The 27,508-nt window shown below is 37.6% G+C and overlaps 1 protein-coding gene across 3 annotated transcripts; it reads left to right on the forward strand.

Moving 5' to 3' along the window:
- The first annotated feature begins 1,264 nt into the window (after positions 1-1,264).
- On the forward strand, positions 1,265-20,256 carry LOC127419004 (alpha-enolase-like). 3 transcript variants are annotated; one of them, XM_051660020.1, is made up of 13 exons: positions 1,342-1,420; positions 8,221-8,306; positions 8,405-8,499; positions 10,838-10,933; positions 11,848-11,906; positions 12,314-12,383; positions 12,536-12,669; positions 15,449-15,671; positions 17,880-18,077; positions 18,387-18,588; positions 18,739-18,847; positions 18,956-19,014; positions 19,774-20,256. In XM_051660020.1, the coding sequence occupies exons 3-13, from the start codon at positions 8,415-8,417 to the stop codon at positions 19,835-19,837; spliced, it is 1,299 nt and encodes a 432-aa protein (XP_051515980.1). In that variant the 5' UTR covers positions 1,342-1,420; positions 8,221-8,306; positions 8,405-8,414; the 3' UTR covers positions 19,838-20,256. The 3 variants fall into 3 exon arrangements, with proteins under 3 accessions (XP_051515979.1, XP_051515978.1, XP_051515980.1); XM_051660019.1 differs by lacking the exons at positions 8,221-8,306; positions 11,848-11,906 and adding an exon at positions 11,542-11,600 and having other exon boundaries at positions 1,265-1,420; XM_051660018.1 differs by lacking the exon at positions 8,221-8,306 and having other exon boundaries at positions 1,265-1,420.
- Positions 20,257-27,508: the final 7,252 nt, after the last annotated feature.

Raw genomic sequence — 27,508 nt, forward strand, 5'->3', positions numbered from 1 at the left:
AGTATTTTTCCTATCGACACACTATAGCTGAATATATAAATAACCATCTTAAGACAAATGTTTTTGTGAAACATCTTAAGTGCCTAAAACGTTTGCACAGTAATGTATGTGAAAACAAGAAGAAAAAAAAGCATATATATATATATATACACTGTATATATAAGATTTTTAATTCATTAAAATTAGACAATTGTTTAAGGGTCTGAATACTTATGTCAATGTCTACTCAATCAAAATATTCAGCCATATAGTAGGCTATTATTATAATCCTGTAGTAGATCACCAGGAAAATTTATGCCAGCTCTTCAAAGTACACTGCATGTCCAAGGACTTGTTGAAGTAAAATGTTATGATGCCGTCCGATGAGCAGCCAGAAGATGGCGCAATAGTAATCTATCTCAATGTCATTCACTGAAAGAGACCATTGTCGACGCAAGAAATTGCACAGCAAAACTTGGTCCATTGAGTGCTTTTTGAATGGGGAGATGACATTGAGACGACTTATATAGCCTGTTCTATATATCCGTGTGACAATGGTAAATAAAAACGCTTTCCCGCTGTGCCCATCTTCACAGATGGTAGGATACAAAGTAATAATTTAAACGACTCATTTAAAATAATAATAATAATAATAATAATAATAATAATAATAATAATAATAAGGGTTTTTCTGGTTGACAAAGATAAGTGTATTAACTTGGAAGAAACCAACAAACACGCATTAATTATTAATTAAATTATAGAATCATTTAAAAAATATTATCTATTTTATCTATCTATAAATCTACTGTCATTATAATTGTTTATGGTAGTGCAGTCATCGTCATCATTATTATCATTAGTAATATATAATTTATATAATTTAATATATCATTTAAAACTAGTGTTAATGGAACGAACTACATTTCATAAATCATAATGTAAACTCTGTTAAAAAAAAAAAAAAAACCGTGATTGATGTGAAAGCATCACTATGACGCATCACTGGTAGTAGGTGATGCTCAGCACGTACTCCACACTGCACCAGTATCTACTATAAAACATACCAAAAAGCATGAAACTACTGAGTCCATCGCAGTTCCAACACGACATCCACTATTACTGTACCTAATAACTGCCAATGCATTTATTCTAAAGCCTTGAGATAATATAAATAAAAGCATTTAATGAATGAATTAAAATTTCCGCATCCTTTTTGAAGGCGGGGTCGTGATGCTTGAAAACGTGCGCTTCGCCATGCAATCTCAGTTTCGTTCCGCGTGAGGTGCGTCTGACCAATCACAGCTCGAGAATCCCTCTCGCGCTTCCAGCTTCCTAGTGTCCTACACTTAACAGTGCGCGAGAACAGAAGCTTTCTGCCTTCTCTGCTCTGCACAACGGGCAGGACTCGACTTCCCTTGCACTGGTTAAGCCAGATAAGGTAAGGTGAACACAGGCCATTTGCATTTTAACAGCTTTTACATTTGAACAATGAGACACATTCATAATAAAACCCTGAAAATAAGAGTTGTCGCATGTGTGTCATGTATTAAGTCAGCTGTCGTGATGTTCGACGTGTTATGCAATACTGAAGGTGATGTTGCGCGGCGATGTGCTCTTGAATCTCGGGAGTATTTAGTTACTATTCGAATCTAAATTTCACATCGCAACATCTATGTCGCTGTATGTCATGATGATGCGAGTTATTTTTAAAGAGGGAGGGAGCTGTTTTCGGTGACCTAAAGGGGTGTCATATTACGTGATTGAGAGCACGTTCATTTAAAAGAGCAAAAGCATGTTAGATATATAATATATATATATATACAAAAGTTATTCATTCATGGATCCGTTCAGCTGTGTTTATTTATTTATTTATTTATTTATTTATTTATTTATTTTGCAAAGCAACGCAAGTCTGGGTTTTGCACCGAATATTTTACAGGCCTGAAACTAGAGACTTAAATGTGCATTTCCGTTGCAAATACACATATTTAAGATAAAATAATTTATTCCACTTAAACACATTTGACTGGCAGAGTCAAAAGAGTGACAGGGAACATTATTATTATTATTATTATTATTATTATTATTATCTCCACACCGTTTGTATGGTCATTATGGATATTCAGTGTCATGACTCTGAGGCTACATTGATTTATTTTTATTGTTACTGGATTAAAAATGAGAGTAACGCATTCCCACTCCAGACTGGGTGTTGGGTCACTTGTTACTGTCTGTCTCAGTTAACCCAGCCCACTGTTTTGTGGCCAGTGGGTAGTTTCCAGAGACATTTAAGGCTACAGGATTTTCCATTGGTCCAAATGAAGTGGATGATTTTTTTTTTTCCGTAATGGTTTTAAAAGTAAGCACACCATCTTGACATGGCAGGATATGGTGATGATGAGGAAATTATCTTGTGATCTCTAGTGGTAAAAGTTTTCTCGTGACAGTTTAGTTACACACTGAAAATATGGACTTGTTTTATTTTAAGATGTTAGTTTTATCAGTCTACACAAGTAAAAGAGATATCATTTGTCTGGTTGCACAGTTTGTTGAGAAAATAAATAATTTTATAGAGTGTAAGGTAGTTGTCATTCATTTGACAACTGAACATTAGGCCTGCAACTAACGATTATTTTTATAATCGATTAATCTAACGATTATTAGAACGATTTTGACTATTCAGCGATTTATTGTAACGATTAATCACTAGCTCTTAACCGATTATTCAGCTTGTGCCCCGACTTAAAAGGTTGTATTAAACCTGCTTACTAACAATAAAAGAGGACAAAATCATCCTTTAAAAATACCTCTAAATGACATTCACTGAATTAAAGGGAAAAAAAATACCTTTTATTAAGTTTAATTTCGTAAAGAAATTCGCTGCAAATAAATCCTATTATCTAGTGTTTTTGTCTTGTTTTCCATTTAAAATTGTCTAAAAATCCTTAAAACAAGATACATTTACTTGAGAAGCAACATATAAGATATTCAAACTTGCTTTAAGATAATGTATCTTAAATAAACTCAGCAAAAAAAGAAATGTCCCTTTTTCAGGACACTGTATTTTAAAGATAATTTTGTAAAAATCCAAATAACTTAACAGATCTTTATTGTAAAGGGTTTAAACAATGTTTGCTATGCTTAAGACTAAGACTGCACCACAGGAAGGACAGCTGATCGTCCTCGCAGTGGCAGACCACGTGTAACAACACCTGCACAGGATCGGTACATCCGAATATCACACCTGCGGGACAGGTACAGGATGGCAACAACAACTGCCATCAGTGCTCAGACTGTCCGCAATAGGCTGAAAGAGGCTGGACTGAGGGCTTGTAGGCCTGTTGTAAGGCAGGTCCTTACCAGACATCACTGGCAACTATGTCACCTATGGGCATAAAGCCACCTTCACTGGACAAGACAGGACTGGCAAAAAGTGCTCTTCACTGATGAGTTGCGGTTTTGTCTCACCAGGGGTGATGGTCGGACTCACGTTTATCGTCGAAGGAATGAGCGTTACACCGAGGCCTATACTCTGGAGCGGCATCGATTTGGAGGTGGAGTGTCTGTCATGGTCTAGGGCGGTGTGTCACAGCATCATCGGACTGAGCTTGTTGTCATTGCAGGCAATCTCAATGCTATGCTTTACAGGGAAGACATCCTCCTCCCCAGTGGCGGACTGGCCATTGGGAGAACCAGGACTTTTCCCAGTGGGCCAGCCACGAAATGGGGCCGCGTTATGCAGAATGCGCCCCAAAATTGCGCCGTGATATGCAGAAAAGGACAGCACTTACCCCCCCAACCTGCTCAACAACTTTTGGGCCAGTTTCTATGTAAAATCCCAGACCAAATTTTCTTCCCAGTCCACCCCTGCTCCTCCCTCGTGTGGTACCCTTCCTGCAGGCTCATCCTGACATGACCCTCCAGCATGACAATGCCACCAGCCATACTGCTCGTTCTGTGTCCAAATTCCAATTTGGAATGCCCAGTTTGCTGAAAATAAAAGCAGTTGAAAGTGAGAGGACGAGTTTATAAGTGTATTTTGTATATAAGTGTATTTTTTCACTTGGTTATACTTCTGCGAGTGCAGTAAAGACTAAATATACTTATATTCAAGATCTGTTCTCTAAAAGCAAGTCTAAATATCTTATATGCTGCTTCTCAGGTGAATGCATCTTTTTTTTAAAGGATTTTTCGATATTGTAAAATATTTATATTTTTAATATTATATTCAACATTCTCAGATAAAACTTTCTTCTGCAGTATAGCTGCTAAAGAAAATGTATGTTGTTTTAAAGTAGTTTTAGATATTTTGGAAAACAAGCTAACACAAATCAAAAATGTATTTTGTTGCAGTGTATAATGGGGCGAAGACTACCCTCTCTCACCTTTGTTCACTTCAATCCATCTTTAACTCACAAAAAAAAAAAAAAAAACTCTCTCTTATTAATAAATCTGCGTATTGCCAACTTTCTTAACGATAAAAAATGCACAGTGACACATATATTATGATTCAATAAGTCATGAGCCATCACGTTATAATCTAGCTGCATTAAGCGTGCGCGCTTGAGGGACGAGCGTCCCCGTGTCAGAGTGTGCCTCAGTCGGGTGCAGTTTCAATCTCTCCCCCTTAGATCCGGACACTTCTCATAGAAGAGGCGCTGACCGCACAGAGAAATGCCAGTTTCGGAGTTTGTAGTTATTTACATGATCTGCTTCCGTATTAGTGGAGTGGCAGCTCCAGCTCCACAATGAGAGTGCTTCTGTATTTACTTATTTTGTATTTTTGCATTATAATTCCCTCATACATTGCGATCTACTGTTTGGAAAGTTTAGAGTGCATCTGGACTGTGAGCTGTGTAATTCTTCCTCTCCTCAGTCAGGCACGAACTGCAGTGCTGCTCTCGCACGACATCATTAGTTTCATATGGTCTCATTTTACGTTAAATGAGATCAAACGACTATTCAACAACGAAAAGTTTTGTCGACAATTTTTTATTGTTGACATTGACGATAATGTCGACTAATCGTTTCAGCCCTACTGAACAATGACCACGATGAATAATGACCTGGATCAATGAAAAGCTGAACTGCTGAAGAGTAGCTGAGTGTAGGTGCATGTTACCAAATGTCCAGTACAGCTTGATTTTTAGGTGAACAGGTGCTGACAGGTGCTGAAGAGGGAAATAGTCATCTGCTAGTCATAAAAAGAGTTTGTTTGCTCAACTCCCGTTAGCCATTGCTTGAACTGTTAAAATGGTGTGGATTACTTGGTTTGAACTTGTAAGTAATTAAAAAAGGTGAAACTCTTAGTCTTGGAAAGAAATAGTGCTGATGCAACATGATGAAAGAGTGGAGTACCTTCCTCATCTTTGACTCATATTGGAGTAGTTGAGTCATTTCTTTGTGGGGAAATCACCACCATAAGACCTTCATTGGAATTTTTCATTAAGTTTACATCATTCCCCACAAATCTTGTTCCGTATTTCCTAATATCAAAACTAGCTGTGGCCAGAAATACGATTTTTAAACGGACATTTATGCGACTGAAGCATAATTTGGTAATTGGTTATTGTATTAATTCAAATCTCAATATTAGACTGATCTCACATTAAAATCGGAAACAGTATGTTGACTTTTGTTTAGCCTAGCTAACATCTGTCTGTGCTTACCGAAATGGAAACACTGCCCCCAGTGGCCAAAGCAGTCAGTGTTGGGCACATGTGAGCTCCACTTTCCAGGTGAAATGTCCACAGAGGGGCTCCAAAACCAAGTTGTGAAGCAAGTTGTTTTCAGCTTTACAGTCTGTAATACAGTGAAGAGAAATGCATATTTTATAAACCAGGGCTAGTCAACTGGTGGCCCGCCAGTTATCTTTGTCTGGCCGTCCAACTGAATTTTGATCAAATTGTCTCGCCATCTGAAATACCAGAGCGCTCTCTGTGCAAAACTCAGCGTTCATATGCACAAGCCTCAGCAATCAGCGTTGAGTTTAACAACACTCATTGGCGCATGCAACAGCATTCAGCCGTCATAAGTTGTCCATACCGGAGTGCAATTTTAAGCTTATCTGGCGATAGTTTTGTTACACTGCTTCACTATACATGGATTGCACCATTTAGGTGAGCATTTGATAGCGTTTTTTTTTTCAATCAAATGTATTTATTTACAGTATATTGTTTAGTTTTGTGGGGTGCGGTCAAATCTACAGATGTAAAAAATTATCACCGCAGTTGTTACAGAAATGTTGTCAGCACATATGCTATCTTAGGCAACGAAAGAGAAATCGATTATGAAAACTGAACGTTCAAAGAAATGTGTTGAAAATTTGCTTTTATTCACTTTTCTTGAAGTGTCAAATGGCAGGGTCTGTTGGGCTTGTAAATATACTGATTATATTTGGTTCTATACATCTGTGAGTCAGCCATCTCAAACACGAACAGCATCAACATCAACTCAACAAAAGTTTGTTCTTTTGCCAATGGTTACCTGCGCAAAAATCTGGCACCTGCACTGCTATTGTGTGCAAATTCACAATATTTGCAGGATATTTTCTCACTAAATAGGATGATACTTTATAGAGAAAATGGAAGAATAGACATTTTATCTCTCTTTTTTTTTTCCAAAAAGAAAATTGCATTTAAATGCATTTTTAAGTAAACAAGAAATTTTTACATGACCATTATTTTCATATGTGGGTTGATATTGTGAAAGGGCTTTAGCAGATCTAAATGTTTCTCCTCAATTTTCATAATTTGTAAATAATATCCCTAAAAAGTTAAAATGATTATTGTTCTTTTTTCCAAAGTAAAGTTGATAAAAAATTATTTGTTAGTTACGAGTATAAGTCATGTTTGTTCTTCAGCCAGATCTTATGAAGGAATTTATGGCCAGACCGTAAACAATTATAATTCGATATACAGTATACCCTGTGACTATTTTAATATGTATAAATGCAAAGTATTAAGGTTTTTTTATTTTTTTAAATAACATGTTACTTGCTATGAAGAAGTGCTAGCTAAGATAAATATGGAAAAATGTCATCTGGATAATCTGGCCCCCTCAAGAAAGTAGTTGAAGAGCCCTGTTATAAACTGTACCCCCCAACCCAAACCTCAAAACTAAACCTAATCATCAGTGGAATAAAATTTGATGTTAGTGGGGGAAAATGCAACCTCTGAATAACGCTCGTCACTTCCTGATTTCAATACAGGAACTCTGGTCCCCTGCACTGTTGACACAATGGGCTTCCGGTCTAGCAACAGAATAGGGAAAATACAATGGAGCCCATGCAAAAATGTCTGATAGAAGGTGATGCTTGTCAGCGAGTTGCATAATGTGGCCAATGCTAGAGTACCAGAACTCTCAGAAACAACATGCTGACTTCCTGTGTGATCATGTTGCCCAAGACAAACTAAAAACTTTAAATTAAATCATCTTAACCCAATTTACAACCTATCATGAATAAAGCATTCTTGTGTTTGTCCAGTAGCAGCATTTTCTTGATCATATGTATATTTTTTCCCCTTGAGAACATATTATACCAGACAATGAGTGTGTTTACATGTATACTAAACTTGCCAAGATGTCATAATTTTCAAAACGATGTGTATCCGTGTTCAAAACCGATTATACCGGTAATACCGTTAGTTGGACACTCGGTGCTATAGTGTAATCTTCATTGCTCAATGGCTTACACAATAATACAAGGCAGCTTGATTTCAAACTTTAAATTTTATTTATTTTTACTAAATGAAAATGAAACTGAAAAAATAAAGTGCAATCAGATTAAATTGTGTGTTGTACAACAAACCTCACTTCATTCAGATGCAGTGCTTGTTGCGCAAATGCACAAATATTTTTTGCCACGTTTGCCAGCAGCGGGTAATGTGGCTCATTGGCTTTCCACGGGAGATGTCCCTTTATTATGGGAATCATCCATTCGTTCATTCTGATAAAGGTCTTGGTGCCAAAAGCTAAAACAACGCAAGATGCAGCAAGCAGAATGCAGGTGTATCGAGACGCGTTTTGAACTTATTTTTAACTGACAAGCTGTCAGCTGTCAAATAGGTCCAATTAGAACATAATTACATTGAAAAACAGCACCGACAGACGCAAATATGCGTTCGATGTGAACGGCCCCAACATTTCCCAAAAGAACAAATCAAAGGAGCAAGTAGGCTATTTTTTCCATTAAGGGTTTTCTACCCCGCAATGAATATGCCTTTTTCTTTTTTAAAGCTCAACGAAAAGCGCTTGTGAGTGTGTGTGAGTTGCTAAAATACGGCTCGCACAGTTGTTGCCGTCAACTAAAAGTAACGTCTTCTGTAAGTGTAATGTAAACCCTCTCAATGTAATATTCCTGTTATTTTGTGGCTGTTGATCCACTTAGCTTATCATGTACTTTTTGTTCTTTTCTACACAGAAACTGCAACATGTCTATCCTGAAGATTCACGCTCGTGAGATTTTTGACTCCCGTGGAAACCCTACTGTGGAGGTTGACCTGTACACCAAGAAAGGTATACAATGCTCAAAACAATGTTAAAAGTATGTAAAGATTTGACTTGCTGATTACTTTTCATTACATTATGAAATTTAAACACAATTAAGAATCAAATAATGTTATATGTACAGTACATTGAATAGTTAAATGTTCATGAACTTTTTGTGACGTACATCAAGATTTTAGGTTAAATTTTATCCATTCATCCATTTTGAAACATGTGACCATCTGCCAGCAATTACGAAAATGGCACCGTTTTAGAGAATGTCCAGGTTGACTGTCTCTTTAAATGTTGTGTAGAAAAGGCCGTAACAGGCTCAACATCAATACAGAGTGACAGGAATTGACATTGTATGTGGTGTTATTGGGGCGTACAGCCTGAATACTGTGGCAGTTTCACATGGGTGAGCTTTTGAGCTCCTCTCTGCCTATTCAGGCCCTCGCGTTGGTGTCCAATAGCTCGGAGTCGACGTATCAGGTGGTAGGTGGTTATAAATAGCCATCGTAATGTATACCACTTGGATTGCATTGCTACAGTTGGGTGCTTTGCACAGGAACAGAGAAAGTAACTATATGGATGGTACATACAGTATGTAGACCTTTTTTGCTTCTCTGTGCCTTATATAAATTGTTAATGTTGATAAAAGCTGATTAAATGATTAATCTTCATTTCATAATCTGCCATAAAGGAACACCTTGGTAACCTTGATTTTAGAACCCTTTTTGTATTTTCTTACACACTAGTCTAAAACAAGGTGATAGTTTGGCCTCTAACACACATCTAGAATTTTAATTAAGTTCAGTGAATGACCATTTTGAAAGATAATGGCTGGCAACAGAGCAAGTATGTAGAAAGTCTCTGCTGCCAGAATGTACAAAACAGAGGGAGGGAGCTGGCATACTATGCCAGGTTACTGGCTACTTGGCCCTCTTTTAAATGAGCGATGAAGGTTGTCTATTTTATAGTGACAAATGTGTAGAGTCTGCTGACATTCCTGTACTCTTCCCCTTTGCCTCAGACTGGAAGTATAAAAACAAATGGAGACAAATCATCAAGATCTAATGCGTCTGTGTTTATTTAAGTGCAGCCTAATGGATGTGTTTTGATAAAATAGTGTGGGGTGGTGCTGAAATAAAGCAACACAAAGTGTAGCTCAGTGTTGCATTATTGGCCCATAATTATTGGATTGGCAAAGATCTTGATATGATAATGACTGGATTGGTGTATTAACACTTCATGTGTTGATACAGTAAATCATGTGTTGATACTCTACCTTTGCTGATGTGTTTAAAAATAGTGAAGAAACGGGGCCTGGGTAGCTCAGCAAGTATTGATGCTGTTTACCACCCCTGGAGTTGTGAGTTTGAATCCAGGGTGTGCTGAGTGACTCCAGCCAGGTCTCCTAAGCAACCAAATTGACCCAGTTGCTAGGGAGGGTAGATTCACATGGGGTAACCTCCTCGTGGTCGCAATTAGTGGTTCTCGCTCTAAATGGGGCGTGTGGTAAGTTGTGCGTGGATCGCGGAGAGTAGCATGAGCCTCCGCATGCGGAGTCTTCGCGGTGTCATGCACGGCGAGCCACGTGATAAGATGCGCAGCTTGACTGTCTCAGAAGCGGAGGCAACTGAGACTTGTCCTCCGCCACCCGGATTGAGGTGAGTAACCGTGCCACCACGAGGACCTACTAAGTAGTGGGAATTGGGCATTCCAAATTGGGAGAAAAGGGGGATACATTTTTATTTATTTTTTAATAGTGAAGAAATAACTGCTTGGTGGATATGATTGGTTCAGTACACAGTCAATGTGTCTCTGGTTTAAAGCTTTAAATCTATTTTAATTTGCACACTCTTGCAGTGATTTATATTCACCCAGCCGAGCTGATTGAATATGCATGTGCAGATTTGCCACACTTGGTGTTGAAATGTGCCAACATGTAGTGCACATGTGCCAACCTCAAGTTATATGGGCTGTCCCTTTCTCTCAGCCTGTTACATCACAACAGATAACCCCTCTACATCACTTATTACACAAAGCTTAGGTTAGGTGATATAGGAAAACCCCTGTTTGTCCATTCTTGAATCCTTCAGTCAATGAAAAAGTTTCACTACATATTGCACTTTGCAATAGACATGGGATCAGCTCTCAGAGAGTGTGGGCATTATGATTCTGTGGTGTAATCTCTGTACCATTTCTAACATGGTAGATTTGCCATGACATCATTATTTGTTGTTGGGAATTCTGGGAAGTGATTCATTTTATAGCATATACTAGGGTGTTTTTTTTTTTTGTTGTTGTTGTTTTTTTTTAGTATCAGGAAACTTGTGAATGATTATACATATTTATTGTTCTGCAGGTCTCTTCAGAGCTGCAGTGCCCAGTGGTGCTTCTACCGGTATTTATGAAGCCCTTGAACTCCGCGACAATGACAAGACACGTTTTTTGGGCAAAGGTTTGTATTTCAAATTTTTAGGTTGTATATTTTGTATTTCAATGTGAAACCATTCCTTTATTATATCCTGTCTTTATTTTTTCTTATTTTTATTTTTTTAATGCTCTTGCAAAGCGACCTAGATACAGTTTGCATAGTTTGTTTTTCAATCTCTATACTGCATTCTATATGTAGAATGTTTGGCTTTTGTTGTTGTAAATAAGCAACCTTGAGTATATTAAAGGTGCTATATAAATAAAACTCAATTTATGGGATTTTTATTTATATTGGGAACATTATTTCTTGGCAAAACAACTAAAGTTTTTTTTTTTTAAATGCATAAGATCTAAAAAAAATATGTCTGTGCATAACAGCTTTGTAATCGTGCTTGATTTGTAAATGATTTGTAATATTCATATGTATTTATACATGCAAACTGTATGTGTATGATATGTATATTTTTATGATATGTATCATAAGAACCATCCATTTCATTTCTTCAAAAATTCAGAATACATTAAATAAAAACCATCTTCATTTCTTTTTCAATACCCTATCCATTAATACTAGTGTTTTTATCTTTTCCTCCTTTGTCTTTTCTGACTCGCCCATATTTTCTCCTCTGTCAGGGGTGAAAAGAGCTGTTAAATATGTAAATGAGTTCTTGGCCCCTGCTTTGTGTAATCAGGTAAATTAGTATGTGTATTAACTGAAGTGAGGAACCTAACCCTTTTGATAAAGCACAGAAGCATGAGCCTTTGGGTTTGCTTTGATGACTAACCATGGCAGGTATTTATAGATGATCACAGATGTTCTCTTAAACATCTCATTGATAATACAGCACTTACCTTCTCTGTGATCATCTAGTAATGTCTGCTCTGCATGTTCTTCCTTTCCTTGGTCTTGGTCAGTGATGGTCTGCTTGTTCCCTTTAGGTGTCTCAAAAGCTGTTGAGCATATCAATAAAACAATTGCACCTGCTCTTGTTAGCCAGGTAGGAATATATGTTCTTTTACTAACTTGATAATGTGTGGTGTTATTGAGCTCTGGTCATCCGTAATATGCAAGAGAAATACTGAAAGTTTAGTTTCTTAGTTTGATTGAGAGAATCAGATCAGTTTGGGAGCATCAATTGGAATGGTAAGTCATATTGATGGAAATTATTTAATGTCTTGCTGTGAATTTATTAATACTAAATTTTAACTAATGTTTGAGGAGAAGAAAACATTAGCATTTAGTTATTTTAAAGACAGTTATTGAAATGAACACCGCCCCCTAATCTCACAATGCTGTGAATGTCATAACGTTGCATTTGTTTTATGCCAAATGAAATTCGTGTGAACATCATCCTACATGAAAATGTTTGATATTGCCAGTAATACATCTCTTGTGCTTAAACAGAGTGTGTCAGTCTTGGAGCAGGAGAAGATCGATAAGCTGATGCTTGATATGGATGGCACAGACAACAAGTGTAAGCATATTAATGTGATACGTAGTTGCATTATAGTTACAATTCATTTAGGTGCCATAACAGAAAATGTAATTTATCATGGTTTCATTGGTTTGTATTCACATGAAATATGTATCCAATATTTTAATGAATGTCCTTCTTGGAATCCGCAGCAAAGTTTGGTGCTAATGCCATCCTGGGCGTTTCCCTGGCTGTTTGCAAGGCTGGTGCTTCAGAAAAAGATGTCCCTCTCTACCGCCACATTGCTGACCTTGCTGGCAACCCAGAAGTCATCCTCCCAGTCCCTGTGCGTTCTCTTTCCTTTCTTAAAGTGCTCAAAATAGTAAATTATCCATCTTTTCTGCTGTACAGTATACTGTTTCGATGCCAGATTTAACAAGCATGTAAAATTCTAGATTGCTTAGTGTGAATACAAATTTAAAAAACAAATTAAAGAATATACAGGTGCATCTCAATAAATTAGAATGTCGTGGAAAAGTTCATTTATTTCAGTAATTCAACTCAAATTGTGAAACTCGTGTATTAAATAAATTCAGTGCACACAGACTGAAGTAGTTTAAGTCTTTGGTTCTTTTAATTGTGATGATTTTGGCTCACATTTAACAAAAACCCACCAATTCACTATCTCAAAAAATTAGAATATGGTGACATGCCAATCAGCTAATCAACTCAAAACACCTGCAAAGGTTTCCTGAGCCTTCAAAATGGTCTCTCAGTTTGGTTCACTAGGCTACACAATCATGGGGAAGACTGCTGATCTGACAGTTGTCCAGAAGACAATCATTGACACCCTTCACAAGGAGGGTAAGCCACAAACGTTCATTGCCAAAGAAGCTGGCTGTTCACAGAGTGCTGTATCCAAGCATGTTAACAGAAAGTTGAGTGGAAGGAAGAAGTGTGGAAGAAAAAGATGCACAACCAACCGAGAGAACCGCAGCCGTATGAGGATTGTCAAGCAAAATCGATTCAAGAATTTGGGTGAACTTCACAAGGAATGGACTGAGGCTGGGGCATGTCAAGGAATTTGGCTACAGTTGTCGTATTCCTCTTGTTAAGCCACTCCTGAACCACAGACAATGTTAGAGGCGTCTTACCTGGGCTAAGGAGAAGAAAAACTGGACTGTTGCCCAGTGGTCCAAAGTCCTCTTTTCAGATGAGAGCAAGTTTTGTATTTCATTTGGAAACCAAGGTCCTAGAGTCTGGAGGAAGGGTGGAGAAGCTCATAGCCCAAGTTGCTTGAAGTCCAGTGTTAAGTTTCCACAGTCTGTGATGATTTGGGGTGCAATGTCATCTGCTGGTGTTGGTCCATTGTGTTTTTTGAAAACCAAAGTCACTGCACCCGTTTACCAAGAAATTTTGGAGCACTTCATGCTTCCTTCTGCTGACCAGCTTTTTAAAGATGCTGATTTCATTTTCCAGCAGGATTTGGCTCCTGCCCACACTGCCAAAAGCACCAAAAGTTGGTTAAATGACCATGGTGTTGGTGTGCTTGACTGGCCAGCAAACTCACCAGACCTGAACCCCATAGAGAATCTATGGGGTATTGTCAAGAGGAAAATGAGAAACAAGAGACCAAAAAATGCAGATGAGCTGAAGGCCACTGTCAAAGAAACCTGGGCTTCCATACCACCTCAGCAGTGCCACAAACTGATCACCTCCATGCCACACCGAATTGAGGCAGTAATTAAAGCAAAAGGAGCCCCTACCAAGTATTGAGTACATATACAGTAAATGAACATACTTTCCAGAAGGCCAACAATTCACTAAAAATGTTTTTTTTATTGGTCTTATGATGTATTCTAATTTTTTGAGATAGTGAATTGGTGGGTTTTTGTTAAATGTGAGCAAAATCATCACAATTAAAAGAACCAAAGACTTAAACTACTTCAGTCTGTGTGCATTGAATTTATTTAATACACGAGTTTCACAATTTGAGTTGAATTACTGAAATAAATGAACTTTTCCACGACATTCTAATTTATTGAGATGCACCTGTACAGTAGATTCTTTTTTTCGACCATCATATTGGATATCAGCAGGCCCAGAAGAAACTGCGTCCACAGAACTCCGCTGAGAAAACTACAGGTTTCCGCAGAATTGGAATGGCCAACATTCACAGAGTTCTGCACATCCTTGCTCCTTGCTTGTTAAATAAACATTTTGGCAAATTTCATTATGCTATCAGGTTCCATTCAAGGGATAGTTCACCCAAAAATGAAAATTCTCTCATCATGTACTCACCCTCATGCCATCCCAGATGTGTATGACTTTCTTTCTTCTGCAGAACACAAATGATGATTTTTAGAAGAATATTTCCGCTCTATAGGTCTATACAATGCAAGTGAATGGGTGCCAAAATTTTGATGCTCCAAAAAGCATATAAAGGCATCATAAAAGTAATCCATACAACTCCAGTGTTTTAATCCATATTTTCTGAAGTTATATGATAGGTGTGGGTAAGAAACTTCAATATTTAAGTTGATTTTTGCTTGAAATATTTATCCCTGCCCAGCAGGGGGCGGTATGTATGGAGAATATGAATCACCATAAACAGAAGAAGAAAAAGGTGAAAGTGATCTGTTTCTCACCCACACATATCATATAGATACTGAAGATATTGATTTAACCACTGGAGTCTTATGGATTACTTTTATGCTGACTTGTGTGATTTTTAGAGCTTCAAAATGTTGGCACCCATTCACTCGCATTGTATGGACCTACAGAGCTGAGATACTCTTCTAAAAATCTTCATTGGAGTTCAGTCAAAAAGTCATATACATCTGGGATGGCATAAGGGTGAGTAAATGGTGATGGGTGAACTATCCCTTTAAGAATGTAGTGCTCTCAGCTCCATTCTGCAAATTCTTCCCCAAAATCAGCACAGAAAATATGCAAAAAGTCAGCAGATTCCATCTGGTCCTGGTTATTAGTCATAACATAAAATAAATATCAGCTATATTGGGCAAAATGCTTTTATCTGTGCATCTCTATTAGTCCTGTTTGGATGAAATGACCCATATACTATAAAAAACATTATTTATGGATGCAAACTCTGTTTTCAAAAGGCCTTCAATGTTATCAATGGCGGTTCCCACGCTGGCAACAAGTTGGCCATGCAGGAGTTCATGATCCTGCCTGTTGGTGCCAGCAGCTTCAAAGAGGCCATGCGCATTGGTGCCGAGGTCTATCACAACCTGAAGAATGTCATCAAGGAGAAATACGGCAAAGATGCCACCAATGTGGGTGATGAAGGTGGCTTCGCCCCCAACATCCTTGAGAACAAAGAAGGTGGGAGAGCCAGGAGTTTCATGATAACAGGAAGAAGGAATGTAGACTCTAGATCTAGACTGCCACATGTTTTAGGACACTTTAAGAATGTAAATACAACAGTACTGTGAGATGATTTAAAAGCTTCTGTACTTCCACATAGATCTTTTTTTTTGTTATTAACAGTTTTTATTGATTCTATACATAAATCATACAAACATGACATAAAATACGGAATCAATTATATACATTAAACCCCTGATTTTTACACATCCTTTGAAGTGTCAGTGTTGCTCTAGGGGGCTTACACACTTTGCGTCACTATGATCAAGGACTGAGTCCATCAATAGATTAAAGTCTCCTCCCAATATTATAACATGAGGGGTGCCAGTGACTTGAACATCCCTTCGAGATCTATAAAAAAGCCCTGATCATCGACTTTAGGTACTTAAATATTAGCCAAAATAAGACTTTGCCCCTCAATTTCTGCTAAAACAATAATGACTCTTCCTAATTTATCTTTACTCTGTTTGAGATATTTGAATTGTAAATGTTTACTTATCAATGTAATAACTCCCCTGCTCTTACTTGAGCCAGCACTAAAGAAAACATGTCCACCCCATATCTTCCCAAATTTTTCAGCTTCCTGCGGGGAAAGATGCGTTTCTTGAAGAAACACTATATCATATTTCTTAGGTTTAAGAAAAGGAATAACCTTCCTTCTTTTATTGGAGTGCCCCAACCCATTCACATTCCACGTGGAGAGAGACAATCCACTCATATTAACATTTGACATTTTGACATATTAGAAAAATAGATTGTTTAACAAAAATAAAGTTATAATGACCACATTCCAACATTAGAGCAACAGTCAAATCCCAAACTTCCCCTAGAACCAAACAAACAGAAAAAAGAAAAACGTGTGCATTAACCCCGCACACGACAGCGCTAACCAGCGTCCATCCCTCTAAACTCTAAACAGTCCATGTACAGACTGTTTTTTTTTTTTTTGTTTTTTTTTTACAATTTTGCCGTCACAGCAAAGTGCACAGAGCTCGCCGTTCACACGTCCGACCCTCATGTGGCGCCCACGAGACTCCTTCCACATAGATCTTTAACGCCACACAAAAAGTAACATCATTGGGAATTACAGGTAAATGATCTGTTTAATCAGAGAGATGACATACAATTACTACCTATTTACCCTTTTACATCCCAGAAAGCTATCAACCTTAGATAAGAACAGATAACACTTTAGATGAATGCGATTAATGCCACAGTCCCCTTATCTTGATTATAGACTGATTAAATAGATTACCTAGTTTTCAAATATGACTGTGACAAGGAGTAGGGCGGGGCCGGGCCGTGACTATGCATGCCCGGCCCCCGATCGGGCTAATCAGCTGAGGAGAGGGATAAGTGCAACGAGATGCGGCAGTTCGGGAGAGAGAGAGAGAGAGCTACAGGCAGCTGCCCTGTATGCGTTTATGTTTGGGTGCCTTTGTGTTTAAGTTTATTAAAAACATTACTTTGATGCTTCATCTGGTTCCTGCCTCCTCCTTTCCATTGGACCCTGTTACAATGACCATTTGAATAACAAAATCTTTGAGTTATTGTGAGTCATTACCTAAAGTAACTCAAGTGTGAAATCAGACCCAAGAGACTTTATTCCTTGTTCATTACTTCAACTAAGTAATTTTTTTTCTCTTAAACAACTGATGCTTTTCACATGAAGATCTGGTGCATTGGTATAAATGAAATTGATTGGGAGCTGATTTTGTAAGTTGTGCAGCTGTGGCCCACTCCATTGGGAATTCTGGGAATGCTCAAAGGCAAAGCCTCTGAGCTGCCTACAACTCATTAGCTGACACGCTGTCCTAACATCTGCTAATTTAAGAGAAAAAAAATGTATTCTATGTAAGTCTAATGGGATCACTTGTGCTATGGACATCTAAATATTTATCCTCTTCTCTACCCTTATTATTTGTTATTTCAGTGTTGATTTGTCTGCAAAACATCAGACAGGAATCAAGACTTTCATCTAAAAGCTGCTCGAGGTTAAAAGCATATGTATAACAAACGTACTATGCATTACGTTATGGAAAATATCCTCAAAATGCAAGTCTAAATTAAGTGGAGATCAGTGCCTCATCCTGTCACTATTATAGTGTAAGCCATGGAAATATTCATGATTTGTTATGAATACTCATAGTTGTATTTCTTTTTCAGCTCTCGAGCTGCTGAAGAATGCCATTAGCAAAGCTGGCTACACTGACAAGATTGTGATTGGTATGGATGTGGCTGCCTCTGAGTTCTACAAGGGTGGCAAATACGACCTGGACTTCAAGTCACCCGATGACCCCAGCCGTTACATCACCCCTGACCAGCTGGCTGACCTCTATAAGAGCTTTGTCAAGGATTATCCTGGTCAGTTTCTGTCAGTGATCTTTCGTGCTACAATGTGCGTGTACTATACATTGATCTTCAGCTGTCCAGTGACAACTGCATAGATGCTGTCACACCAGATGTGCACTAAGTAGACAATAAGAAACTGTTTCCTAGATACTTAGGATACTGTGTTTGTAAATAAACTGTAGTGTATATTGCAACTTTTAAAGTATAAAGTACTTTTATTGCAAGAGATGTTGTAGCTCCAGTTTGTTCATTATAGCACTTACAGATGATCTCACGTTAACTCAAGCCAAAATCAGTAAACCTTCTTCTTATGTTTCTCAGTGGTCTCCATTGAGGATCCATTTGACCAGGATGACTGGGAGGCTTGGACCAACTTCACTGCCAGCACTAACATCCAGGTGGTGGGTGATGACCTCACTGTGACCAACCCCAAGCGCATTGCTAAAGCCGTGTCTGATAAGGCCTGCAACTGCCTGCTTCTCAAGGTCAACCAGATCGGATCCGTCACCGAGTCCCTGCAGGCGTGAGTATTTCTAATAGATATGCATATATGAACCAACTTTGTAAAAAGTTTATTTACAGTGTATATAGTAAATACGGTTTATATTAATTAGAGGGGAACAACAAGTTTTGTTTGTAATGTGGTATTCTTTTTCTATTTGTATTAATTTAGCTGTAAGATGGCCCAGTCCAACGGCTGGGGTGTGATGGTCAGCCACCGCTCTGGGGAGACAGAGGACACCTTCATTGCTGACCTTGTGGTTGGACTCTGCACTGGCCAGGTAAAAGACTTCCTATGAAACAGCAATATTTTTCTCTTTGTTTTGTGAATTTTTCTTTCACATAAATGGAAGCATAGAACATCAAAACGAATATTGTTGTTTTTTTAGATCAAGACTGGTGCTCCCTGCCGGTCTGAGCGCCTGGCCAAGTACAATCAGCTGCTGAGGTGAGCTGACCTTTGGTTGCATTTATACATTTAATATACTCTTCATTTTGCTGTTTGCACACTTCTGGGCTCGTATTCACGAAGATATTTATCTTACCACTAGGAGTTCTCCAAAGAGTTCCTAGTTCAGAGTTTTTGATATATATATATATATATATATATATATATATAATATATATATATACACTCACCGTGCACTTTATTAGGAAATCTTCTGCTGTTGTAGCCCATCCACCTCAAGGTTCGACGAGTTCTACATTCTGAGATATTATTCTGCTCACTACAATTGTACAGAGGGGTTGTCTGAGTTACCATAGCCTTTCTGTCAGCTCGAACCAGTCTGGCCATTCTCCATTGACCTCTCTCATCAACAAGGCGTTTCCATCTGCAGAACTGCCGCTCACTGGATGTTTTTTTCTGAGTAACAGAAGACAGTCTTGTGTCATCCAGAAGGGGTTTATTTTGTGATAATGACCGGCTGACTGTACATTTATTATGAGAACCACTGGGATAATGTACAGTCAGCCAGTCATTATCACAAAATAAACCCCTTCTGGATGACACAAAACTGTCGGTGTATTTAGTGATAATTATCCCTTACATAGTTTTAAAGCTTCATTAGAGATGCAGAATTTTTGTTATGTATAGATTCTTCTTGCCGATCTTTACAAACACTTAACAAGAAGCATAGACTGCAATTATAAAGTTGTTTAAACAAAATGAATTTTCAAGATTTTGACATTTGTTTGACATCTGCAGGATTGAGGAGGAGCTTGGTGACAAGGCTCGTTTCGCTGGCCAGAACTTCAGGAGGCCCATTTGAAGCAGCAGCCTTCCATTGGTTTTAGTGTGTTCATCGTGCGTAATCTCCCACACATAAAGCCGCGCAAAGTCAGCTCCCGTAGAATGGAAATAAGTCGGAAAAGCAGTGAATTCAAAGGTCCAGCTTTGTAGTCTATGACACGGAACACTGCTCTCCATGACAACACTGCCACCTCCATCTATGCTTTGGTATCCAAATAGTACAAGTCCTTTAATTGTCTCTGTGTTGTGTGAGAGATCTTTGTTTAGCTTTTTGTGAGTTGTTGTGATTCTGGTGCTCCACTGAGTATTTTTAGAAAAGAGCTAAGTTGTTCACTGTGCTGCAATGTCCAGCACTGAGAATGTGTATTGTATTGCTTTTGAGAAGTACTAGTTCTATATGCGTGGCATAACAAATAAATGATCCCTATTAAAATTGAAGAGTGTGAGTGAACATTATTTTGAGTATTAAGTAAGCTTTACATAAATATTTTAAATGCTTTATTGTCTGTCTTAATTATTATGAAACTAAGCCCATGAGATTTGACTTTAAATGCATTTAAAGAATCAGTTCAAACAAACAGTATAATTTTGTACAAAAAAATCCAAAGCTGTATGACAAAGGGGCCCCAAAGTCATGGAAAATGTGAAATTATCAGGGAGTTTTAACATTTCCAAGGGCTGGAAAAGTCATGAAAATTACTATAATGAAAATACATTTCGCTTGTTATGCTGTCTTCTAAAATGTATCTAGTCAGCTAGATATTGCCCTTTTTTAGTGTTTGTGTACAGTAAAACTTACAAAGTAAAATGTCTGATTTGTGAGCGTATCATTCTTTGAATCTCTTCTTTTCAATGAATCGGTCGAACAAGTTGATTTAAACAAATTGACTTAAAAGATTCATTAAAGCAGTGGTTCTCAAATGTTTTGGGTCAAGCCCCCGTACTCAAGATCATATTGCACAGACAGCATTTTCTAAATGCCAAGCAGTCAAGTAACATTTGGTTCTTCACCCAATAAAACTAAATGCCCTGCTGAGCTAGTTATAAAAGCCTAGGCCTTAGAGAACAGGTTACCAAATTACAGTGCCATCCAGTCTAAACTCTAAGGAACAATCCCTAATTGTTCTTATTGAATGACATCTATTCATGAACCTGAAAGCCCACTTTTGAAAATAAAGTACTTTCTATTTCATTTTATACTGGTTGCCAAATTCAATGAATTTAATATTGTATTGGACTATGTTTTTTTTTTTATTCTAAAATCCATTTTAGGATAGTCCCTAACAATGCTGAAGAGATTCATTTCACTAAGCAGCTTTAAAAGGTTTTAAGTCCATGTCCTCAGTGAGCAAGCAGGAGGAGAAAGTGGTTTAAAAATAAATAAATAAAAACCTTGGAGGAACCAACACAGCTGCTCTCGTTTGCGCCTCCCAGTGGTCATATTGGTTAATGCCTGTCTAGTCTGATTGCAGCTAAGTGAACAGCCAATAGATTTGTGGAGGCGTGCTCTGAATTGCCAGATCCTTTATCCACGTGCGATTAATTATGTCCTGAGGCGATTCCACTCTTTCTGTATATGTTTTGAGAGAGAGAGAGAGAGAGAAAAATGCTCCTTGAATGTATAGCTCTAACCTTGGTTCAACTACCACTTAAACGTTTGTGTTTGTTGCTCCACACTGCCCTCTGGCGTTCTTTTAGTGTAATGCAGAATCTTGGCCATGATGACGCCTCATTTCACTGTTTGCCATTGGAGTCTCTTTTGTGCAAGGATCAAACCAAATATTCAATACTGGGTGCTAATGGTGAAATTTTAAAAATCAGGCATTGAAAAACCCATATTGGTAGACCATTAATCATAATTTCGGGGGGGATGCGGCTCCCTTAATATCTTTGTATCTATACCTCTGTCATATTATGCTCTCAAAATACTGCTGAATCAGCATGTATCTGTTTCTCATTAAAAAAAAAAGTTAACTCATTAGTTAACAACAGACCATTTAAATGATTAATTCACCATTACACAACATGCAGTGCAGAATAAGAATGTAAATTGCAAAGATTGTCCACTTGTCAAAAAGATTAGTAACGAACTAATACCCCCCCCCCCCCCAAAAAACAAAAAAACATTAGTTGTAATTTTAAGAAAGCACAAATTTGAAAATATGCTAATAAACACTAACGAGAATTCCCAGCACCACTTTGGGTTAGTTAATTCACGTTTGTAAAAAAAAAAAAAAAAAACCTGCAAGCTCTGTTTTGATGAAAGCACATCATGGCTTGGTATTTGAATGCATTATCATTATTATGGCTTATAATTTTAATGTGATTACTGTATATTAATTGAATAATTCTCATCCGCATAGTACGTGTGCTTACATATGTATTTCCCTCTTGTGTTCATGTGCCATCACTGTTCCACTGGGAGCATGAATCTGCCCACAATATGATAACAATCAAATCACACTCTGCTTTATTATCTCCTGTAATCCAGGTCCTCGTTATATTTCAGTCCTCAAAGCAACCACAACACACAAACAAATGACTCCATTCAGAGTCATCAGGTCTTTTGTTTGAAAAAATAGGGGATAAGGACATTTGCCAGAATAAAGCTGCCATAAAATCTGTAATGTACATTTTACCTTGACACACAGTATGTAATCAACTACTTATAGCAAAGTTTCAGATGAGCTGCCAAGACAATGTAGCGACATCAGTGGAAATGAGATTCAGGCCATCTGTCTAGTGCTGGCAGGAATGTTGGAGGTATGGTATTCTGTATCAAGAGCAGCCATTGAGCATGCATATCAGAATCAGAATCAGAATGAGCTTTATTGCCAAGTATGCTTACACAAGGAATTTGTCATGGTGACAGAAGCTTCCAGTGCACAAACAATACAGTAACAAGACAGAGATAATCAAAAAATAGAATAAAAATAAAAAGCGAATAGAAAATATAAGTATATATAGAAATACACTATATATACAGTATATATATATATATATATATATATACACACACACACACACACACACACACTAGTGGCCAAATGTTTGTAATAATGTACAGATGTCTTGTTCAAGGCCAAATGAGCAAAACTTGCACAAAACGCCAAAACTGTCAAATCTGCAATCAAAAACACCCCACAGTACTTTACATAGGAAAAGTAGACAAAGGAACAATAACTAGAGAACAACATCCTGATTTTGCCATACAGGCAGTCTCTTCCAACACTTGTAGTCATATTGGGGGGGGAAAAAGAAGGTGTATTAGCGATTGTTCCAGTGAAGTTGAAAGCAAACAAAGGAATCAAAGTATTACAAACATACACTGGCAGCCAAAAGTTTGGAATAATGTACAAATTTTGCTCTTATGGAAAGAAATTGGTACTTTTATTCACTAAAGTGGCATTCAACTGATCACAATGTATAGTCAGGACATTAATAATGTGAAAAATTACTATTACAATTTATTACAATTTATCTGTTGTCCAATGTCTGTTTCTTTGCCCACTCTAACCTTTTCTTTTTCTTTTTCTGTTTCAAAAGTGGCTTTTTCTTTGCAATTCTTCCCATAAGGCCTGCACCCCTGAGTCTTCTCTTTACTGTTGTACATGAAACTGGTGTTGAGCGGGTAGAATTCAATGAAGCTGTCAGCTGAGGACATGTGAGGCGTCTATTTCTCAAACTAGAGACTCTGATGTACTTATCCTCTTGTTTAGTTGTACATCTGGCCTTCCACATCTCTTTCTGTCCTTGTTAGAAGCAGTTGTCCTTTGTCTTTGAAGACTGTAGTGTACACCTTTGTATGAAATAGTCAGTTTTTTTGGCAATTTCAAGCATTGTATAGCCTTCATTCCTCAAAACAATGATTTACTGATGAGTTTCTAGAGTAAGCTGTTTCTTTTTTGCCATTTTTGACCTAATATTGACCTTAAGACATGCCAGTCTATTGCATACTGTGGCAACTCAAAAACAATCACAAAGACAATGTTAAGCTTCATTTAACAAACCAAACAGCTTTCAACTGTGTTTGATATAATGGCAAGTGATTTTCTAGTACCAAATTAGCAATTTAGCATGATTACTCAAGGATAAGGTGTTGGAGTGATGGCTGCTGGAAATGGGGCCTGTCTAGATTTGATCAAAAATGACTTTTTTCAAATAATGATGGTGCTGTTTTTTACATCAGTAATGTCCTGACTATACTTGATGATCAGTTTTGTGATCAGATTGTGATCAGTTGAATGCCACTTTGGTGAATTAAAGTACCAATTTCCTTCTGAAACAGCAAAATCTGTACATTATTCCAAATTTTGGCCACCAGTGTGTGTATGTGTGTATGTATGTATATATATATATATATATATATATATATATATATATATATATATATATATATATATATATATATATATACATACATACATGTGTACAAATACAAATCTGTTATATACAGTGCAAGGGAATGAAATGGCAGAAGAGGTAGGATATGTTGGATAAATATAAATAGACTAAGCTGTGTACTGCAAATAATTATTGCTCAGTGGGGCAGTTTTAACTGTTCATGAGATGGATAGACTTAGGGAAAAACTGTTCTTGTGCCTGACGGTTCTGGTGCTCAGCGCTCTGTAGCACCGGCCAGAAGGCAACAGTTCAAAAAGTTAGTGGGGGTGAGTGGAGTCCAGAGTGATTTTTCCAGCCCTTTTCCTCACTCTGGAAGTGTACAGTTCTTGAAGGGAGGGCAGGGGGCAACCAATAATCCGCTCAGCAGTCCGAACTGTCCTTTGTAGTTTTCTGATGTCCGATTTCATAGCTGAACCAAACCAGACAGTTGATGAAGTGCAGAGGACAGACTTAATGACTGCTGAGTAGAACTATATCAGCAGCGCCTGTGGCAGGTTGCACTTCCTCAGCTGATGAAGGAAGTACAACCTCTGCTGGGCCTTCTTCAAAATGGAGTCAATGTGGGTCTCCCACTTCAGGTCTTGTGAGATGGTAGTGCCCAGGAACCTGAATGACTCCACTGCTGCCACATTGCTGTTTAGAGTGGTGAGGGGGGTCAGTGTTGGGGTGTTCCTCCTAAAGTCCACAATCATCTACACCGTTCTGAGCGTGTTCAGCTCCAGGTTGTTTTGACTGCACCAGACAGCCAGCTGTTCAACCTCTCTTCTGTTTGCAGACTCATCCTCATCCTGGATGAGGCCGATGACAGTAGTTTCGTCTGCAAACTTCAGGAGCTTGACAGAGGGGTCCTTGGCAGTGCAGTCATTTGTGTACAAGGAGAAGAGTAGTGGGGAGAGCACACATCCCTGGGGGGCACCAGTGCTGATCGTACAGGTGCTGTAAGTGAATTTCCCCAGTCTCACTAACTGCTGCCTATCTGTCAGAAAGCTGGTGATCCACTGACAGATAGACGTGGGAACAGAGAGTTGGTGTAATTTATTCTGGAGTATAGCTGGGATGATGGTGTTGAAAGCCGAACTGAAGTCCACAAAAAGGATCCTTGCATATGTCCCTGGTCTGTCCAGATGTTGCAGGATATGATGCAATTCCATGTTGACTGCATCATCCATAGACCTGTTTGCTCGATAAGCAAATTTAAACATATTTCACATTACAAAGGGAAGGGGAGGTGTGCCATTTCCTTTTCTAGCACAGAACCTGCCTCTTCACCGCACCTGAACGTTTAGATTTGTCTCTCTGATTACAGACATTTCCTGAATCCACTTGCTTTCTTTTTTCCTTCTCCTCCAATCAAGACACTCGACCGGTCAAAAATTCTCTCTTCATTTTTATTGTTCACTCAGCCTGTCATGTCACAATAAAATAACAAGCCATCCGTTTTGCACATAATATCTTTGAGCAAGCCTCTTGATACTTTTACCATAATGAGAGGAGAAAACAGTCAGCTGTGATCATTACACCCTAACACAAAACAGTTAGACTTCGGCTTGCTTTTTTTTTTCTCTCTTACTATGATACCACAGCATGTCCATTTATCATTCTGCCAGCTTCCTTTCTTTGTTGGACAATGCTACACTTACATATGCAAAACATGTAAAAACATGCTTGCATTGTAGCAGGTGGTAACACCAAGTCAGTGAAATATAATATGCAAATTAAAAACCAAGGAGAATGCCTGCAAACCCCAGTCATCTGAAAATTTCTTCATGTAATCCAGTTCAGTTTGAATGACTAGCTAATTGATAATGATACTGTGAGAATATTTATGTGGATAAGATCTGGATCCGGTTCATTTCTCCTTTACATATTATTCATAAAATGCAAAGCATAGCAGCACATTTTCACGTAACATCTATTAAAATGCAAAACAGGATTATGCCAGTTATTCCAGTGCCCCATCAATAACATTGATTACAATGTTATTAAATGCAGCGGGTTACTGACTGTACATGGCTAAAAATAAACACTGCTACTGTGAATAAAAGGTTGAATGTAAAATGATATGATGTTGTTTAGTGTGATTACATCCATGACAGGACAGCAGAAGGTTAAATAGAGCATTCAGGGCTCAGCGGTCATGTTCAATGACTCACTGTTGAATGAATCCTCTGGGACTGACTGCAGCATCCTTTCAGAGAGGCAGAAACACAAAGTGTGGAAGACAACACTATAAACCAATCCTTTCCACAGCAGGGTGCCATACACTGTGTGTGCTTAAGCACATTGGAGAGCAACATTCTGAAAGAGCATTTCGAAAATAATGTGGTCCCTGCTCGGATGTCAGGTGTTTAAAGCATGGGAATTCTGAAATGGCAAGATCACACTGTATATATTACGACTGCGACAGGTAAACAGTCTTATGCTTATAAAACCCCCAAAATAGTTATAATAGTTATAATTTAATAGTAATAAATAATTGTGCCACCATATTAATTTCTTTCATTATAAAACTAAAATGTAATAAATAAATAAAAAGTTTTTGAAATTGATGACTTGGACCAAATAATAAAGAAAAGCAGCCAATAAGTGCCCAACATAGATGGGAACTCCTTCAATGCTGTTTAAAAATCATCCCAGGGTGATACATCAAGAAGTTGGTTGAGAAAATGTCAAGAGTACATGTCTGCAAATTCTAGGCAAAGGGTGACTACTTTGAAGATGCTAAAATATAACACAGTTTTGATTTATTTTGGATTTTGTTTAGTCACAACATAATTCCCATAGTTCCATTTATGTTATTCCATAGTTTTGATGACTTTACTATTATTCTGAAATGTGAAAATTTAAAAAAAAAAAAAAAAAAATATATATATATATATATATATATATATATATATATATATATATATAATAATAATAATAATTATATATATATATATATATATATATATATATATAATAATAATAATTATATATATATATATATATATATATATATATATATATATATATATATATATATATATAATAAAGAATGAGTAAGTGTTTCAAAACGTTTGACCGGTAGTATATATATATATATATATATATATATATATATGTGTGTGTGTGTGTGTAAGGGAAATTTTTGTTTATTCCCATACAGAAATCTGATATCTGGTATGTATATGGTGCCAATCTAAAAATGCATATTTAATTAGGGATGAAGAATCTGTGTATATCATAGTAACAATGATTAGACAGTCTGACACACATAAACAGAGTGCCTCACACACACATACACGCG

This window comes from Myxocyprinus asiaticus, chromosome 28 (assembly GCF_019703515.2).
Source record: "Myxocyprinus asiaticus isolate MX2 ecotype Aquarium Trade chromosome 28, UBuf_Myxa_2, whole genome shotgun sequence".
Classification (NCBI taxonomy): Eukaryota; Metazoa; Chordata; class Actinopteri; order Cypriniformes; family Catostomidae; genus Myxocyprinus; species Myxocyprinus asiaticus.